This window comes from Lepidochelys kempii, chromosome 7, assembly GCF_965140265.1.
Source record: "Lepidochelys kempii isolate rLepKem1 chromosome 7, rLepKem1.hap2, whole genome shotgun sequence".
NCBI classification, from domain to species: Eukaryota; Metazoa; Chordata; order Testudines; family Cheloniidae; genus Lepidochelys; species Lepidochelys kempii.
In genome coordinates this window covers 31,208,501-31,226,553 of record NC_133262.1, presented here as the reverse complement: position 1 = coordinate 31,226,553, position 18,053 = coordinate 31,208,501, and the positions used below count along the sequence as shown (strand labels likewise).

Below are 18,053 nucleotides of genomic sequence, written 5' to 3'. Positions count from 1 at the left end.
ATGCTCTGTAAGGAGCTACAAGCAAGAGGACAGTTCGACAGTTCGTGGCTTGAGACTCAGGTTCAATTCCTGGCACCACTGGGTGACTTTAGACAAAACAATTCCCCTCCCTGTGCCTCAGTTTCCCTATCTGTAAAGTAGGGATAAGGATGCTTTGTAAAGTGCTCATGATCTATGAATGAAAAGTGCTATAAAAGAGGCAATGGTCTGAGAGCTGTAGAGCAGCAATGGTCCCCACCAGAGAGCTCAGGAATCACAATGCATGATCGCTTGTTCAGCATGGCGGGGGAGCTAGGGGATCCAGCTAAGAAACTCCTGGAGGAGATCAAGAGAATCCAGTGTCTAGAGGGAACGCCGCTGCTGGACCAATGTTCCCTCTAATTTTTAACAGCCGTGTGCACAAAAAATGTCTTCTGTGCCACAGCCGGAGCAAAGCCGGAGTGTGGGCGGTGCTTTAAGATTTGTGCATGCACGCACACGTGCACAGCTTAGAGGGAACAGTGCGCTGGACCCCCTTTTAAAAAAAGCCTTACTACACCCACCAACCTTGGTACCAATAAACCCCAACCACAGACCCCTCTTCTGCTCTAAACCCCAAACCTGACTCCCTCAACCCCAACACTAAGGTCTTCCAATCCAGCCTGGCTGCCTTTCTGGAAGGTGCTTTAGCCAAACACCAAATATTGGGTTCAGTATGGGGGGAAGTGGGTGAAATTCTGGATGATCTAACAGGCTCTTCTGGCCTTAAACTCTATGAATCAGAGTTTTGACCTAGAAAAGGGAGAAGGAACCAGATACTCCATGAAACCCACTAGGGACTCTCTATTTGCTATCGATTTCACATAGAAGGTGCCTAGAAGGTGATGGGGGCAGGAAAAGATAGATAGATAGATTCCCAGTCCCACTGGCAGGAGGAAAATAAAATCCCTGTTAAAATCAGCCCTGAGAAAAGCCCCTCCCTGTGTGCATGCATGAGCACCCACACGCACACATTGAAACAGAGAAATGGGCCTTGTCGGGAGGGTTAGAAAGCGACTTGGCAGACACGTGGGCTCAGCAACTCAGCAGCAGCGTGGGTGGTCTGTACAGCAGTGAGCCGGTTGGAGGGAAGGGTCAGGAGTGCAAGAGATGTTGTGCTGTGTACATATGTACTTAACCTGCGCCGTTGGGGGTGTGTGTGGAGGGTGTGTGTGTGTTTGCAACGGGTGATGTGTGTGGATGGAGGGTGTGTTTATATGGTCATCTCCTCCACAGCCTCCCACTTGCTATGGACAGCACCACCATGCTGCCTGGTGCTCAGGCCCAGAACCCTGCAGCGAGGGGGCCGGTTATCAATGAGCCCCCCTGGGAGATGTGTGTGTGGATGAAAGCTGCGTCCAGATGGAGTGTCTCTGTGTGTGTAGATGGTGTGTCTGGATGTGTGTGCACGTGTGCTCTGTGTTTGTCTTCATGTCCGCGTGGGGGTATGAATTTGGATGTGCCGGTGTGTGTCTCTGAGTGTGTCCAGATGTATGTTTGTGCATGTATAAATGTGTCGGGGTGTGTGTAGATATGTGTCTATGACTCTGTGTATCAGTGGGGATGTCTAGGTGCGGGGGGGGATGTCTTTGTGTATGTACATGTTGTGGTGTGTGTGTGTTTGTCTGTGTGTATCAGGAAGAACAAGCAATGCAAACATTTGAGTCAAATCGATCTATATGGAGCCTGGGACAAAGAGTTAAAACGATTCTTTCTTTCTTTCTTTCTTTCTTTCTTTCTTTCTTTCTTTCTTTCTTTCTTTCTATGGCTGCCCACAGTGGGGGAGGCGAGGGGTGTGTGTGGAATCAGGGACACAATGTGGTCCTATTGTTTGGTTTTCAACAGAAGCACTGGCCTGCATAAAATCCAGCCATTTGCTGATTCCTGCCCCACGGCCTCTGCTTGCTCCTTTGTCATGTCACCTCCTTTCAGCTCCATGGCTTCTCCCCTAATGCCCAGCGAGGCTGCACTGAGACAGGACCTAGCTTTGCTTATCCCTGCTCTGGATGGGTCTGATGGATCCACGGCAGATGCTGAACTCCGTTCCATGCTCGGGCTTCTGATGCTGCTGGGACTGGACTGCAAAATCCCCTATTGAATTGCCATGCTGGATTGGCCCAAGGGCCATAGCCGGGGCTCCCGTCTCTAGCAGCAGGCAGCACCAGCTGCTTCAGAGGCAGGGGCAGGAAATCCTGCAGTTATGTGGTAAAATGTCCCCAGGGACTTTTCCCCATGAAAGAAATGGGACAGACCCTCACTGGTGTAAATCAGTGTTGTTCAATTGACTCCAGTGGAGCAACACCAATTCCCACTAGCTGGGGATTCAGCCCTAGTGACTAATGGAGCAATGCTGATTTACACCAGCTGGGGATCTGGCCCCATTGATTCCAATGGTGCTATGGCTGATTTACCCCTGCTGGGGATCTGGCCCCATTGATTCCAATGGTGCTATGGCTGATTTACACCAGCTGGGGATCTGGCCCCATTGATTCCAATGGTGCTATGGCTGATTTACCCCTGCTGGGGATCTGGCCCCATTGATTCCAATGGTGCTATGGCTGATTTACACCAGCTGGGGATCTGGCCCCATTGATTCCAATGGTGCTATGGCTGATTAACCCCTGCTGGGGATCTGGCCCCATTGATTCCAATGGTGCTATGGCTGATTTACCCCTGCTGGGGATCTGGCCCCATTGATTCCAATGGTGCTATGGCTGATTTACACCAGCTGGGGATCTGGCCCCATTGATTCCAATGGTGCTATGGCTGATTTACACCAGCTGGGGATCTGGCCCCATTGATTCCAATGGTGCTATGGCTGATTTACCCCAGCTGGGGATCTGGCCCCATTGATTCCAATGGTGCTATGGCTGATTTACCCCTGCTGGGGATCTGGCCCAGTGACTCCAGTGGGGTGATGCTGATTTACTAGCTAATATCGGAGCATTTCCGCTACAGGGATTTTGCCCCAAATTCCGAGCGCGGTGTGTTCCGTCCCTCAATGTCCTTGTCGGGAAGAACAATGAAGTGCCTTCCCTTGGATTTTATTTTCCACCCTTAAAAGTTGTTTTGCAATCAAATTAAAGAGAGAGGACAAGGCGGGGGGGAACATGGCCCTTCCTCTAATGCACTCAAACGCCACTAAGTGCCATAAATCTGAGCCTGGTGTTAAAACGCAGGACCTCAGAACTCTGCTATTTTACAAAAAATCCCCATAAATCTCCTGCGAAAGTGGACTAATGGACAGAACAACAGAATGACATGGGGAGAGGGCTCCAACACAGCCCTGACAGCTCCAGTGTTCTCAGCGCCGCATGGAAAGGAAGGGGCCAGCTCCAGCTGTCCCCGGGGTTAGCTGTATTGTGATAGCACAGATCAGAGCCCTCCTTGTGTCAGGCGCTGACCGAGATCAGGGCCTGATTGTGCCAGGCGCTGCACGGACCCTGACCGAGACCAGGGCCCCGCTGCACAGACATGCAGTGAGAGAGTCCTTGCCCCAGAGAACTAATCATCTGAATTGACAAATAGTCTTTTATCCTCTTTTTGCAGAGGGGGAAACTGAGGCACAATGAGCACAGGGCCAGATTTTCAAGTGCCGTACACCCCCAGTTGAAGCTGGATTTCCCATGGTTGTAGCTCCTGTTTAGGCATCCAACAGAATACAACCAGATTCTTCCAAAGGCTTTGCCAACACTTGGCTGGGCAGGCGCCCAACTCCCAATAATTATAAGACTTAGCACCTAGGTGCTTTGGAAAATTGCACTGGGTGCCTGTCTGCATCTTAAAACAACTACCTACCTTTGTAAATCCATCCCCTGAGTGCCTAAGGGTACCAGTGTCCAAAGCATCTAAATGACTTAGGGGCCTAAATCCTATTTTCAAAAGAAACTTAAGTACAGTTAACATGCAATGGCTCTTAACTGCATGAATTCAGCTCTGAAGCAGAACTTGGTGGAAAACAGTTTTCCTGTTCTCTGACTATTTTGAGAGTTTGAACATTTCCCCTGCCCCAAATTGGCATGAAAATCAAAATCTTGACTAATTTTCCTGCACTGTGAACAGTTTCAACAAATGGGCGTTTTTTGCAAAAAACGTTTTATCAAAACTTCCCCATCAGCTCTACCCCTACATGCCTGAGTCATTTATGAAAAAAGAACAGCAGCCCCTAAGTCACTTACACACTCAACACTTTTAGTCAAAGCACCTAAATCCCCCTGGATCTTTTTGAATATCCCAACCTGTATTTAACGCACAGGGTGATTGCATGGCCAGGTGTTACTGCTCTCACACGCAGATACACATGTGTCCCAACGGGAATTTATACAAGTTATATTTAGCTCTGGGTAGTGGCAGGAGTCCTTCTGAGTTGTCAGAGAGCCGATCTTGCTTGCATAAATCTTACCATGTGTCTAAGTGAGCCATGTCACTTCTCATTTCCTGGGAGATCTACGTGCATCCTTTCTGAGAGATATAGACATTGATTTGTTCTTTTGCTATTTTGCTGATTAGGGTTTAAAAATTCCCTCAGATGGAATACTTCTGGCTATTGCTTAGTCAACGCAAGAGAGCAACAAACTGCAAGGCTGGAGAATCTGAGGGATGGGCCTGGGGCTCAGGCCATCTGGGTTCTATTTCTAGCTGTACCACAGGCTCCTTGGACAAGTCACTTAAGGTCAAATTTTCAAAAGCGTCTAAGTCCCATTTTCAAAAGTGGCTTAGGCATTTAGACCCAAATCCTCCAAAGTATTTAGGTGCCTAACTCTCATTGATTGCCATGGGAGTTAGGTACCTTAATTGTCATTGAAATTCTACTCGAGTCATGTCTGAAAATGAGATATAGGCTCCTAAATCATGTAAGTGCTTTTGAAAATTTTACCCTTACTCTACATTTAATGTCAGCGCTGATCTCCTATAAGCATCACAACAATCTCATGTGCTCTGGTTTAAATCTGGAGTGACTCCGGACTGACACTCACGTAAATGGGATTTGAATCTACCCCTGCTAAGCCTCCATTTCTATAAAGCCTTATTTCCAAATGAACATGGAAAGCCTTTACAGTCTTTAAAGGGACTAATTATCTTTTACATTTTTCATCAACGTGACCACACCATTGAAATGCAGCCACCTCTGGGGTGAGGCACAGCAATAGTATAAAAGCCACACAGCAAACACTACACTTCATTTTAGGGTCAGAATTAAAGAGGAGAGCCAAGTACCTCTGACATGCAGGGATGCAACTAGGAATTTAAATTAACACTTGTTTCATATCAGGAGCTAAGGTACTATGATAGATAGATAGAGAGATATATAGATAGGAATGTGTAGAGTGACAGAAAGATAAAGGTGTATGGGGACAGACAGATGCCTACCACCAGTGATCTGGGCTCGCATTACACTGCATGGGAACACTCCCCCAGTGCACACCGACACAGGTCCGGCCCCATTCAGGTTGCTGAGCTCCCACTTCCTCTGATCTTGTGCTCTGCAAACCCTGCTGATCCAGATGGCCAGGTCCTGCCCCCACATCCTGCTGCCATGGCAGGAGGCTGAGTGGTCTACCCGCTGTCAGCAGTATTTGCAATGGGAAAGGTCACATGTTGATGGGGTAGCGGATAAATCCCGCCCCCGCAAGGTTTATCTTCGAGTGACAACTCCAGGCCTTTTAAAAGTGGAAATAAAATGGGGTCTCTGAGGTCAGGGATAAATAAGGGAGCCGTTGCGGCTGGCAATGAGGAGGCCCCAGAGCGGGCAGGGCTGGGCGGGGGTTGTTTGTTTTCCTGGGTCATTAATTTCCCCTTCATTCCATTCCCTGCTTGAGGCTCCCCGCGCCACCACCTTGGGCTGTGACTTTGTGAAATGGCTGCTGAGCAGGGCTTGCTGGGTGACCCAGGGCCGTGTTGGTGAGTGGAGAGGACTCAGTAGGGGGCATTCTAAGCTCGGAGTCAGCACTAGCCTCAATGCCCCAGTGGTGTGGGGGCTCGGGAAGGGACACTCCTCCCCCCATGGGCAGTGCTGATCCCAGCGGCCCTGCGTGGTGCTAGGGTGCAGTGGAGCGAGCGGGGCTGGGGGCTCAGAAGCGAGCACTGGCCCTCAGTTAGTGCTGCCCTCATGCCTCCCCCCCACTAGGGGGTGCTGTGCTGCAGGAAAGGGGGTGGGGGGCTCAGAGAGCGCACTCGGAGAGCTAGTGTTAGTCCTGGAGTCACATTCAAGTCTCCCACCTTAAATTCCCACCACCACATTCAGTTGGACACAACGCTGTTCTCTTCCTGCGCTAAGCTGTTCTGTAGTGTTGCTCTGCATTGTTAAGCAGCCCCCCGTGTTGCCTCCCAAGAGGCAGCTGCATCTCAGCCCTGGGTGAAGGATCCCTGTGAAAATCAAGTGAAGTGACCGGGCATGTAACACACTGTGCATGGAAGAGAGACAGACAGGCTGTGTGTGCGTGAGTGTGTGCGTAACTGACCCTAGTCCCCTCCATGCGGACGCTGGCTGCTGTGCAGGCAGGCGCGAATGGCCAAGCCGTCTTTGCCCAAGCAGAACCCCGTCCTCACTCATGTCCTGGCAGAGAGGGACTCTGCGGGCGCCATGTCAAAGCCAAGTCTGACTGCGGACGAGAGAAACCTCCAGGGATCCATGGGTCTGGGCAGGTTGCAGTGCACTGTGGGGGGGGGGGCGGGGAGGGGACGATCTGCTAAGCAGGTCTTCTTTCTTTAAGCCACTTTTATGTGATCATAGCAATGTAGGGCTGGAAGGGACCTGGAGAGGTCAGCTAGTCCAGCCCCCTGTGCTGAGGCAGGGCGAATAAACCGCGACTGTCCCTGTTTGTCCAGCCTGTTCTTAAAACCCTCCAGTGACGGGGAGTCCAGCCTCCCTGGGAGGCCTGTCCCAGAGCTGAGCTACCCTTAGAGTCCGAAAGTTCTGCCTCACATCTGACCTAACTCTCCCTTGCTGCAGATCAAGCCCATAACAGCTTGTCCTGCTTCAGCGGCTATGACTGGTGAAGTTTAGAATGGGAATCCATCCATCCACCCACCCCATACACACCCTAGGTCAGGGCCCCTATTTTGCTGGACGCTGCACAGACACTTAAGCTTGGCTTTAACTCTGCCAGTCTAATTAAAGGGGTGTGAGGGGTCCCGGGACAAATGTGCTTTATACCAATCTAGCTATTCTCATAAGGGAAGGGGAACAAGCTGTACTAGTATAATAACAATCCCTAGCTCTCCTACGGCGCTTTCATCAGCAGATATCCCAGTGCTTTACCCAGGAGGTCAGTGTCTCTAGAGCTCTAACCACTAGGAAATACTGCTGTTTAAGGCACTTTTATACCTGTATAGCTGCATCCAATCTCGTATCCTTATAACTAGATTGGTAAAGAACCTGCCCCTCACAACCAATAGAGTAGTGGACACAGACTGTGTGCAGAGCAGCCCACAGCCAGAGGCAGTCCCTGCCCCAAAGAGCTCGTTATGCAAACAGACAAAAGCAGGAGGGTTTCAGAGTAGCAGCCGTGTTAGTCTGTATCCACAAGAAGAAAAGGAGTACTTGTGGCACCTTAGAGACTAACAAATTTATTTGAGCATAAGCTTTTGTGAGCTACAGCTCACTTCATCGGGTGCATTCAATGGAAAATACAATGGGGAGATTTATATACTTAGAGAACATGAAACAATGGGTGTTACCATACACACTGTAAACAGATTGATCACTTAAGGTGAGCTATTACCAGCAGAAGAGCGGAGGGAGGGGGGGACCTTTTGTAGTGATCACCCCCCCACCACCACCCCCACTGTTCCTCAGACGTTCTTGTCAACTGCTGGAAATGGCCCACCTTGATTATCACTACAAAAGGTCCCGTTTCCCCCCCCCCCCCCCCTGCTGGTAATAGCTCACCTTAAGTGATCACTCTGGTTACAGTGTGTATGGTAACGCCCACTGTTTCACGTTCTCTATGTATATAAATCTCCCCACTGTATTTTCCACTGAATGCACCCGATGAAGTGAGCTGTAGCTCACAAAAGCTTATGCTCAAATAAATTTGTTAGTCTCTAAGGTGCCACAAGGTGACTCCTTTTCTAAAAGCAGGAGGGGAAACAAAGGCACAGAGTGGGGAAGGGACTTGTTCACAGTCAGGAATTGAACCCAGGAACCCTGGGGTCCCAGTGCAGTGCCAGAGACGGGTGCTCTCAATCTCTCTCGTTGCACACTTCAACACACACATGGGAGAAAGTCAGTAATTCAAAGAAATTCAATATTGATTTTTTTGTTCCTCCCAACAAAAAAACTCCAGCGCAAAGGCTTAAATTTCACACTCACCGCCACCGCCTCCAAGCAGGGAGCTGTTAGCTGCAAAGAGACAGAGAGATCCCAAGTTATTAAAAGGACACTGACTAGAGAGACGTTATCACACATAGCCCTAGGCATGGCATGGAGATTTCTGAGCACATGGCTGTGGCAGGCCCTTGTAGGCATGGGGAAGGTCTTAAAAGCCAATGAAACAGAGAGAGGGGACAGGAGTCAGGATTCCTGGGTTCTCTCCCCAGCTCTGGGAGAGGAATGGGAGGGTCTAGCTCTAGTGGGTTAGAGTAGGGTGTTGGAGTTAGGATTCCTGGGTTCTCTCCCCAGCCTGGGAGAGGCATGTGGGGTCTGGTGGGTTAGAGAGCAGAGTGGCCTGGGAGTTGAGACTCCTGGGTTCTCTGCCTGGCTTGTGGTGTGGTGGGAGGTCAGGACGGCAGAGTGCTTTAGATTTCCAAGATGCTTTACAAACAGGAACCAATTAATCATGGGCACTTAGCACTTGGCAGTTTGGCTGATGTCTGCTCTGGGGCCACTTTGCATTACGGGAGTTCTCTGTTTACCCGTTCCTATAAAGACGGGGAGGACTGGGCTTGCAGTGAGGAAAGATGCCCCTTTGCAGCTCCAAGGCACTCAGGACAATTATTGCCCCAGGGAGCCCTTTCCCCTTCCAAGCAGCGGGGCAGGGGAAGCACACATGGACCTGGCTGTGATAACGGCCCCACGATAATATTTCCATGGCCCCTGGTCCCCTCCGTTGGGGGTCACACAGATGCCAATCAAAGGAGGCAGGGTTAGTGGTTTCCCCCTGACAGATGGGGAAACTGAGGCACAGAGAGCGGGAAGTGGCTGGGGACAGAACCCAGGAGTTCTGACTCCCAGTCCCTTCTGCTGCAACCTATTAGATCCTGTTCCCCTCCCAGAGCTGAGGATAGAACCCTAGCACCACCCTGCTCTAACCGCTAGACCCCATTGCCCTGCCCCAGCTGTTGCAGACATTCTCTGGGTCTCCTGGTTATAGCCATGGCACTATGGGGCTCTGGGCTTGACTACAGGAGCCAGACAGGCTTTCAATGTGAGAGGGGGTGTTTCCAAGGTGACAGGAGTCTGATGCGATGCTCCCGTTGCCAAGGTAACTCCCCGGTAACAGGTGCTAAAGCATCAGCAAATTGCCAGGGCATGAATGAGGAGCGGAAATCTGTCTGTCTCCAACCCCAGCCAGGGAGAGGCTAGCTTTGACTGATCCCCTCTAACGAGGCCTGGGCTCTGATGAGCTTTACAAACAGCCCAACAATAACAAGTCTGGCGCTGAGATGTGGTGGGGTGGGATCAGGGGGCTGTTTATATAGGGATGCCTTGTCCTGTGCTGAGAAGCAGCTGCCTCTGGAGTGGGAGCTGTTTACATAGGGATCCCTGGCCCCGCACTGAGATGCAGCCATGTCTGGGGCAGAGCGTGGGGGCTGTTTATACAGGGATCCCTCACCCCATACTGAGATGCAGTCACCTCTGGGTCAACGCCCCACATTCCACCCAAACTCATCCATTAGAGTTTCTTTTCAGTTTTCTGACTCCTTCTGCTAATGTAAGATTCCTGTACTCCACTCATCTGCCCAGGGTGTAACTGCACTTCCTTCTCCGGAGTGCCTCCTGATTTACACCAGTCTGAGCACAATCAAACCAGATGGAGTGACACCTGATTCCCAGCCGTGTGAGCAGAACTGTGTGCAGTGGAGTTACTCCAGATTCCCACCATCCTGAGCAGTACCAGTGGCTGACTGACACTGACCCAGGTTGCTGACGGAGAACAGGCCCGTGGTCCTAGGTGCCATCACCCTAACCCCTCTGTCAGACATCAGAGAGCCCTCCCAGCTGAGCCTGACCCTACTTGCCAGCAAGGGCCAATCTGCCCACCAACATTTAATCTATCAGCTCCCCCTTCACCCCAAACCCGGGGCTAGAAATGAATGGAGGCTGTCAGTCTTTCCCCATCCCCACCATGCTTGGATGCATGGCTCCCATCCGGTGTAGAGCTCTCTGAACCCATCCAGGGGAGGGCAGGGAAGGGCTGCTACAGGGCAGGGTCCCCTGTCTGCATCAGGCTTCCTGTGGCGAAGAAATCAAATCCCCAGTTATATTCCTGGCATGGAGGTTTTACCTGCCCCCATTTCCTCCCCAGCTGTGAGAAGCTGTTTGGAGAAGGAGCAGCATTTTGGGAATGTTCAGGGGTGGGTGAAGTATTCAGAGTGACTCAGGAAGGGCGGCTCTCTCCCCAGTCAGTGCTGACCCCAGTTCCCCAGTGCAGCACTAGGGGGTGCTATGCTGCAGGGTGTGGGGTTGGGGTGGGGCTCTGTAGAGGGTGCTCTTTTCTCTAAATCAGCCCTTAGTATGTGTCTGTGGTACGCCTGGCACACTGGGGACCCTGATCTTGGCCAGGGCCTGTGTAGTCCCTGGCACAACTGATACTGCATTCTTCACTGCCTGTCTTAAATTGTTATATAATCCTGTTAAACGACTCCCCACCCCAGAGGTGGAGACCAGGCAAGGGATCTCTGTATAAATAGTCCCCACACCGCTCCCCGGAGGTGGTCACTCTCAGCACTGGGTGAGGGTTCCCTGCATAAACAGCCTCTGTGCCCCTCTCCAGAAGCAAATAATGGGATGAAATGCGGCAGCCGAGTTGGGAGAAAAGGACAGAGGAAGAATCTGATATTTCAGGGGTAACCCCAAGTCACCTCAGTGAGAATCTGAGAGTATTCTCATACCTCAGAATCTGCTGTTCCTTGATCAAACCTGCTCCTCTGGGGGTGGTGTGAATGCCTTGTTTGAACTGAACTATTATTGCGGGCTGCGCTTCACAGTGAACAAAAAAGTTCAGCTGAGATTGCAGGAAAAGGTGGCTTTCAACTCTTCCTCCTGGCCCAATCCACCTGTGAGCTGAGCAGGGCTGTCAGACGGTCCCAGTGCTGTGTGGGCCGGCTGGGCTGGACTAACAGGTTTAAACAGCGCTTAGCAAACCACACCCAGGGCAGTCTCCTGGGACTGGACAGTGGCCGGAAATGGAGCTGGGAGGATTAGGAACTAATCGATTTTGAGGACGGGGCAGGATGTGTGTAAGTGTGAGTCGGCATGCACAGGAAGGTGTGTGTGTAAAGGTTAGAGGTGTGTGTGTAGTGGGAATATGTGTGTGTATGAGAATCTAGGGATAGATAGATAGATAGATTAGATTACATAGAGGGAGTGTATGGGGATAGATAGAGGGGGTATATGGGGATGGATAGATAGATAGATAGATAGATAGATAGATAGATAGATAGATAGATAGATAGATTACATAGAGGGAGTGTATGGGGATAGATAGAGGGGGTATATGGGGATGGATGGATAGATAGATAGATAGATGTGTATGGGTATAGATAGAGAGCTCGATCGATTGATAGAGGCTGTGGGGAGATGGATGGATCCCCAGGGAATAGAATGCAGGGTAGGGGATGATCCTGTATCGGGTCCCAGCATGGGGTCATGGGCCCAGGATGTCCCCTGTTCTGCCCCAGCCCCAATGGCTTTCTGCAGGCTGGTGCAGTAGCCTTGCTATGTATTTCCTCGGCTCCGAGGCTCAGGCCTGAAAGGACCTGCTATCACTGCACTTTGCCTCCTGCTTCAGAGGCTGCATGGATTCTGTATCACCCAAACGGAGGAGGGGCTCGGAACAGGCTCTGCATTGATTCAAGGTGTACCATTCTCCACAGTTCCCGAACAGTATAAACAGCTCCCTGTCCTGCCCCAGAGGTGGCTGGATCACAGCACCAGGAGAGGGATCCCTGTATAAACAGCCCCCCGCGCCCTGCCCTAGAGGCAGCTGCATCTCAGCGCTGGGTGAGGTGTCACTGTAAACACAGCTCAGAGCATGGAGAAAGATGCTCTCTCCCTTTCCGTTCGCTGACAGTCTCCTGCTTGGGGACTAATTAATTCTGGTGCCGCAAAGCCCAGTGAGCTGCTGTTGAATTTGCCGTGTTAATGTGAAGAGCTAATGAAGACAGAATGCCCGCGGGGATCCCAAAGCACTGAGACCAAGGGGAGCGGAGAGGCCTGGGCAGGGCCATCTTGCCAGCACCCTGATCCCCTCCCCAGCCTGTGTTCCACCATGGGGGTGTTTCTGTGTCAGCGCTGGGCAAAGCCCCAGGGCTCTTAAGGGACCCCAGCATCCTGCTACCAGTCCTCCTCCCCTCATTCCTCTCCCCCTTTGTTAATTAACACAGCCGCAGCTGAGCTGGCTGGCGTTCAGAGGCAGAGCTGAGCCAAACGATCTGGCCAGGTTTCAGGAGCTGGGAGCAGCAGTGGTGCAGCAAGCAGGGGGTGCTGCCATGTGGGCTGGGATGGGCATCCCACACTCTCTGGACCCTTTCTGCCCCCAGGGAGACTCTGCCTTCAGATCTGCTACAGGGCAGGGGGGACAAGTTCCAGGGATGAGGACCAGCCGCTCATTGCACAGACCTGATGGAGATCAGGGCCCGCATCGGGCCGGGCACTGCACAGAGAATGCCTCGCAGGCTGAACACAGGGCGGGAGGGGAAGGGACTGTTCCTAGTCACATAGCTGGTTACAGCAGAGCTGCAAACAGAACCCAGTTTAGTCCCTTGATTGACCTTCATGCTGTGAGGGTGATTCCTTTGGCCCGGTGGCCATTTGCACCAGTTCTATGCAGGTGTGACAAAATCAGAGCACTGGGGCTTGTACAGCTACTTTGCACTAGTGTGAATGGCTGCATGAGGGGCAGGGCAATGGGGAACTGGGCTCACGGTGCAGACAAATGTGAAGTCAGGCTCACAAGGATTCAAGAAAGGGTTGAGTAAGGACTAGGAGTCAGGATTCCTGGGTTCTATTCCCAGTCTGTTTGGGGTCTGTGCAGCACCTGGTGCAACGGGGCCCCAATCGGTCGGGGTCTGTGCAGTGCCCAGCACAATGGGGCCCTGATCTTGGTCGGGGTCTGTACAGCACCTGGCACAATGGGGCCCTGATCTCGGTCAGGGTCTGTGCAGCGCCTGGCACAATGGGGGCCTGATCTCGGTTGGGGTTTGGGCAGCACCCAGCACAATGGGGCCCTGTTCTCTGGCAGGTGTGACTGTAACACAAACTAATAATTTGCAGCCTCTGGTCCTTGCCAGCACAACAGCATCTCATTCGCTCTGCCCAGAAGATTCATTCCTCCCGCCACCTTATTCTTCTCCGCCCCTCCCCCTGCAACTGAAGTACCGACAGCTGGCTACAAATTATCTCCCATTATTAACGTACGAGAACTAGAGGCAGTGGGTGATTCAAAGAGACAGTGGCACAGACACCCAGATATTTTTAGGGATTGGCTTGAATTGCAGTGCCAGGGCTGCAGAGATGTCAGTCCAACTCATAAGAATTTGGTAGCAGGCAGAGAGGGAGGACTCTGCATTAATCTGTGGTGGAGGAGCAAGCAGCAGAAACAATCCTGCGCCCCACTCCAGAGGGAGCTGCATTCCAGCGCTGGGTGAGGGATCCCTGTATAAGCAACTCCTGTGCCCCACCCCAGAGGCGGCTGCATCCCAGCGCTGGGTGAGGGGTCTCTGTGCACCAGGTTATAACTGCAACTTCCTGGGTCTGTGCATGAGGAAGAGCTAGAGGAGAGGGTGGCTGGTGCCTTCACTGCGCAGTGCCCCAGGACAGGAAATACCTCTGGCGCTAAGGGTTAGGTATTGAGTTCCTGCTTTTACCAGGCAGCCTGAGAGTACAATGGGCTGCCTAGGACAGCAGGAACAGGAATGCCTGGCCCAGCGGGCCCTCCAGCCGTATGTCCTTTGAGTGTGGAAAAGGGGCGGAGCTGTACTGATAGGCCTTGAACCATGTACCCTCATTTGCACTAGTTCAAAATGGGTGTGAAACATCATCACTCCCTGACCAGTGCTGGGAATGGAACCCAGGAGTCCTGGCCCTCAGCCCTCTCTGCTCTAACCGCTAGACCCCACTTCCCTCACAGAGCTGGGAGCCAGGTCCCTCCTCCCCTCACTCTGCTAGCCCTGGAGTCACTCTCCTGCAGGAGCCTCCAAAGGCACATGCCGGCTGCTCCTCCACCCACCTTAATAATTGAGATGCCAGTGGCTGGGGGCTCTGCTTGATGCTGGGCAGAGCTGGGGCCAGGGCAGGGACAGCCCAGCTGTGCCCAGGTCTGAGCCTCACTGCCCTCATCCCTGCTGCTGCTTGGTCTCCAAGGGAACATGCACACCCCCATCTCATGAACCCCAGGGGCTCTCACACAGTCACAAGCTCCCATATCCCTGGTGCAACAGGACCCCCGGACCGGATGACCCAGCAGGACCCCAGATCCCCAGTACAATGGGACACCCAGCCCCAGACAACATCCTAGAACCCCTGACCCTGGATCCTCAGTACAAGGGGACCCCTGCCCCAGCTGACACCCTAGGACCCTTGACCCCAGTTACCCAGTTCAAGGGGGCCCCCTGCTCCAGATGATACCCCACCCCAGGACCCCGATCCCAGATTCCCAGTACAAGGGGACCCCCAGATGACACCCCAACCCCTCCAAACATACACACGACAGACATTAGTCAGGTCATTTAATGCACCACCAGGAAGGGTTTGGATGCCACGGTGATGGGCATGGGGTAAGAAGTTCTCTGGGATACACATGGTGCCAGCCCAGGCAGGCACCCCAGGGACCTGGCCAGTTTGTTGCTGCTGCTTGCATTGGTATTCCAGGCCACCGCTGCACTCCCTCCAAACCCCATCGCTGTGCTCCGGCTGTTCAAGGAAAACACCCGCCTTCCCCTGTCTCTTCCTTGGCATCAGGCGTTTCCGTTGCCAAGCAACAGCCTCGAGAGGCTTTTCCTGCCACTGATCAGTTTTGCCAGCCGCTGGCTGGAATGGCTGGACCCAGGTGCCTGCTACCTGCTGCACCACCTGAGACCTGAGGGCTGGGAGGGAGGGGGCTGGCCCTTGCCAAAGACCCTCCAAACTCACAGGCAGAGCCTGCATGTAAACTCCACTGAGCTGCTACCAGTCATGGGGGGTAGGTGGATGTGGCCCTGAGACACAGTGTGCAGATGTGCCTGGGGCATGGCATGCAGTGGGACTGACACACGTTGAAGGTGGCATGTGCTGAGATTAGCATGCGCCATACACCGAGCTAAACATGCATGAGGGAGGCATGCAGCAAGAGTGCCATGCACTGAGGAGGGCATGCAGGTCGCAGTGAGATAAGCATGCATCACGGGTGGCACTGGAGATTTCAATGGGCCAAAACTGTATTTGCAGGCGGCGCTGTCCAAGTGTCCCCTCCCCAATCACTCCCAGGGGGCCTTGGTTTGGAACCTTGGACCTGCCCTGGTCCTGGACTGTGGGAGAGGAGAAAATCCACTGGAGACCCATGGGTATCAGTGAGCTCGATATACACACACATCGGGCTGCAATGCACTGGGTGCTGCACAGACCCTGACCAAGATCAGGGCTCCATTATGCCAGGCACCGCACAGACCCTGATTGAGACTGGGGCCCTGTTGCACCAGGTGCTGCACAGACACCTTGTTGCTCTAGTGCTGGTAACTATACAACATTTGTGCCCTGTGGCTGTGGGGCTTCCAAACCCCATGTTGATTTTTTATATTCATTGCTCCAACTCTGGAGAACCCAGCTCCTGCTTGCAAAAGGGGAGCCCTCCAAACCTTATGCTGGCCGGGGCTGAAGGAGAATCCCTGTTGGCAGTATAGGAGCTATGACACACACACACATCAGCAGTTCGGCTTGGACCAGCAGAGGGCAGCAGGGAGGCACACACGCAGCTATAATCTCCCACTAGGGTGACCTGCCAGTTGTAGACTATAAGGTCACACACAAATCTCAAGAGCAGAGAGCTCTGGGATGGTTTAATTTAGTGGCTCCCTGCAGCACTGTACAAAGTGGGGCGTGGGTGGCTGGAGAGTAAGGAAAGAGGGCTCTCCAAGAACACGCCAATCCTGGGATGGTGGGAGCCATGGCGGGGGAGGGGAGATGGAATTTAATGGGAAATCTGCAGAAAACTGGAGGCTTTTTATAGAAACCCTAAAATATCAAATTAGGGAGGAATTATAGGAACATAATAAGGGCCCTTCATTAGCAGATCAGAGCTGGTGGAAGAGGGGGAAATACACGAGCAGGGAGGGGAATAAATATGTATGTGGCTCTTCCTCATTCCTTGCGGATTCATTAGCCCAACATTGCAGGAGTTTCTCTTTCCATGCTGCGGGCCAGAGTTTACAGATCTTAAACTACGATTCATGCCCTGCTGTGAGATATTGTTATTAACATTACAGTAGCACCTAAAGGGCTTGACTGAGATCAGGGCCTCCACTGTGCCAGGCGCTGCCCAGACCCCAACCGAGATCAGGACCGCGTTGTGCTGGGTGCTGCCCAGAGCCCGACTGAGATCAGGACCCCATTGTGCTGGGCACTGCCCAGACCTTGACTGAGATAGGGACCCCTTTGTGCTGGGCGCAGCTCAGACCCCGACTGAGATCAGGGATCCCTTTGTGCTGGGCGCAGCTCAGACCCCGACTGAGATCAGGGACCCCTTTGTGCTGGGCGCTGCACAGACAACAACTCCTCTTCAACCTACCAAGCTCCCAAAACCTCCAGAAAAGAGATACCTAGGTTGGAAAAACAGCTGTCATCTCACCTAGCACCTGAGACGTGGCTGTCTCTGGGGCGGAACACAGGGGCTGTTTACACAGGGACCCCCCCACCCAGCACTGCGATGCAGCGGCCTCTAGGGTGGGGAGCAGTTTAACAGCGGCACACAACAGTTTAAGACAGGAAGCGAAGATTCAAGTATCAAATGAAACTACAGACAGATTAAGAGGAGAGAGTGCCCACTACTAAGCCCATCCCGGCACCCCCTGCAGCACAGAGCCCGAGCGCTGCACTGGGGTTAGCACTGACAGCTATGGGAAAGAGCTCCCTATTTAGCCGCCACTGGTCCTTGCAGCAGCGCCCCCATGCACTGTGCTGGGGCACTGGGGTCAGCACTGACTGTGGGCAGACAGGAACCCCATTGAGCCCTCCTACCCTGCTCCCTGCAGCACAGGGCCCCCTAGCATCACACAGGGGAACTGGGGTCAGCACTCACTGAGGGGACATGGCCCACTAGCATTGCGCATTGAGGTCAGCCAGGCAGGAGAGGGCATGGGCATGGGGGGAAATGTGAGTGGTACTGGTCCAAGGGTTGTGTGTCACTCTGCATGGGGACAAGAGCCAAGGAGCTTCCAACCGGTGTGACTGTCACTGAAAGGGCTGCAACCCAGAGTCAGGCCCGTCCGGTAATTAGTGCCCACAGGGGAAGGTTGGCGCAGAGGCCCTGACTCCTCCGGTGGTGCTTTCGACTGAGCTGAGACCCAACACAGTGATTTCACGCCAGGGCTAAGGAAGAGCCATCTGATGGGAAGTCACCACGACCCTGACTGCCACGCGAGGAAAGAGAGGGCGAAGGGATGGAGCCGGGGCTCAGAGCAAATCAACTTAGGACTCAGTCCTGACTTCCAGGCCTCGCCCCCACTCTGAGCCACTAGGCACCCACCCACGCACCAAGCTGGGGATAAACCCCAGAAGTCCTAACTGCCCCCTGCACTAACCCACTAGACACCCCCCTATCCCCCTCCCCCTGAGCAGGGACAGAATCCAGGAGGGTCATTTCAGAAAACTTCAGGGGCGAGGGGAAGGCAAAGCTGTG

General features: G+C 52.9%; 1 protein-coding gene across 2 annotated transcripts in view; it reads right to left on the bottom strand.

Annotated features, from left to right (window-relative positions):
* Positions 1-18,053, bottom strand: part of MACROD1 (mono-ADP ribosylhydrolase 1) — a 185,176-nt gene that overhangs the window by 40,037 nt on the left and 127,086 nt on the right. The window contains exon 4 of one of the 2 annotated variants that reach the window (XM_073354840.1): positions 8,333-8,362. The exons of the other annotated variant lie outside the window; for it this stretch is intronic. Coding sequence (XP_073210941.1) covers positions 8,333-8,362 — 30 coding nt within the window. The remainder of the gene's footprint in view (positions 1-8,332; positions 8,363-18,053) is intronic. 2 annotated transcript variants of the gene reach the window in all.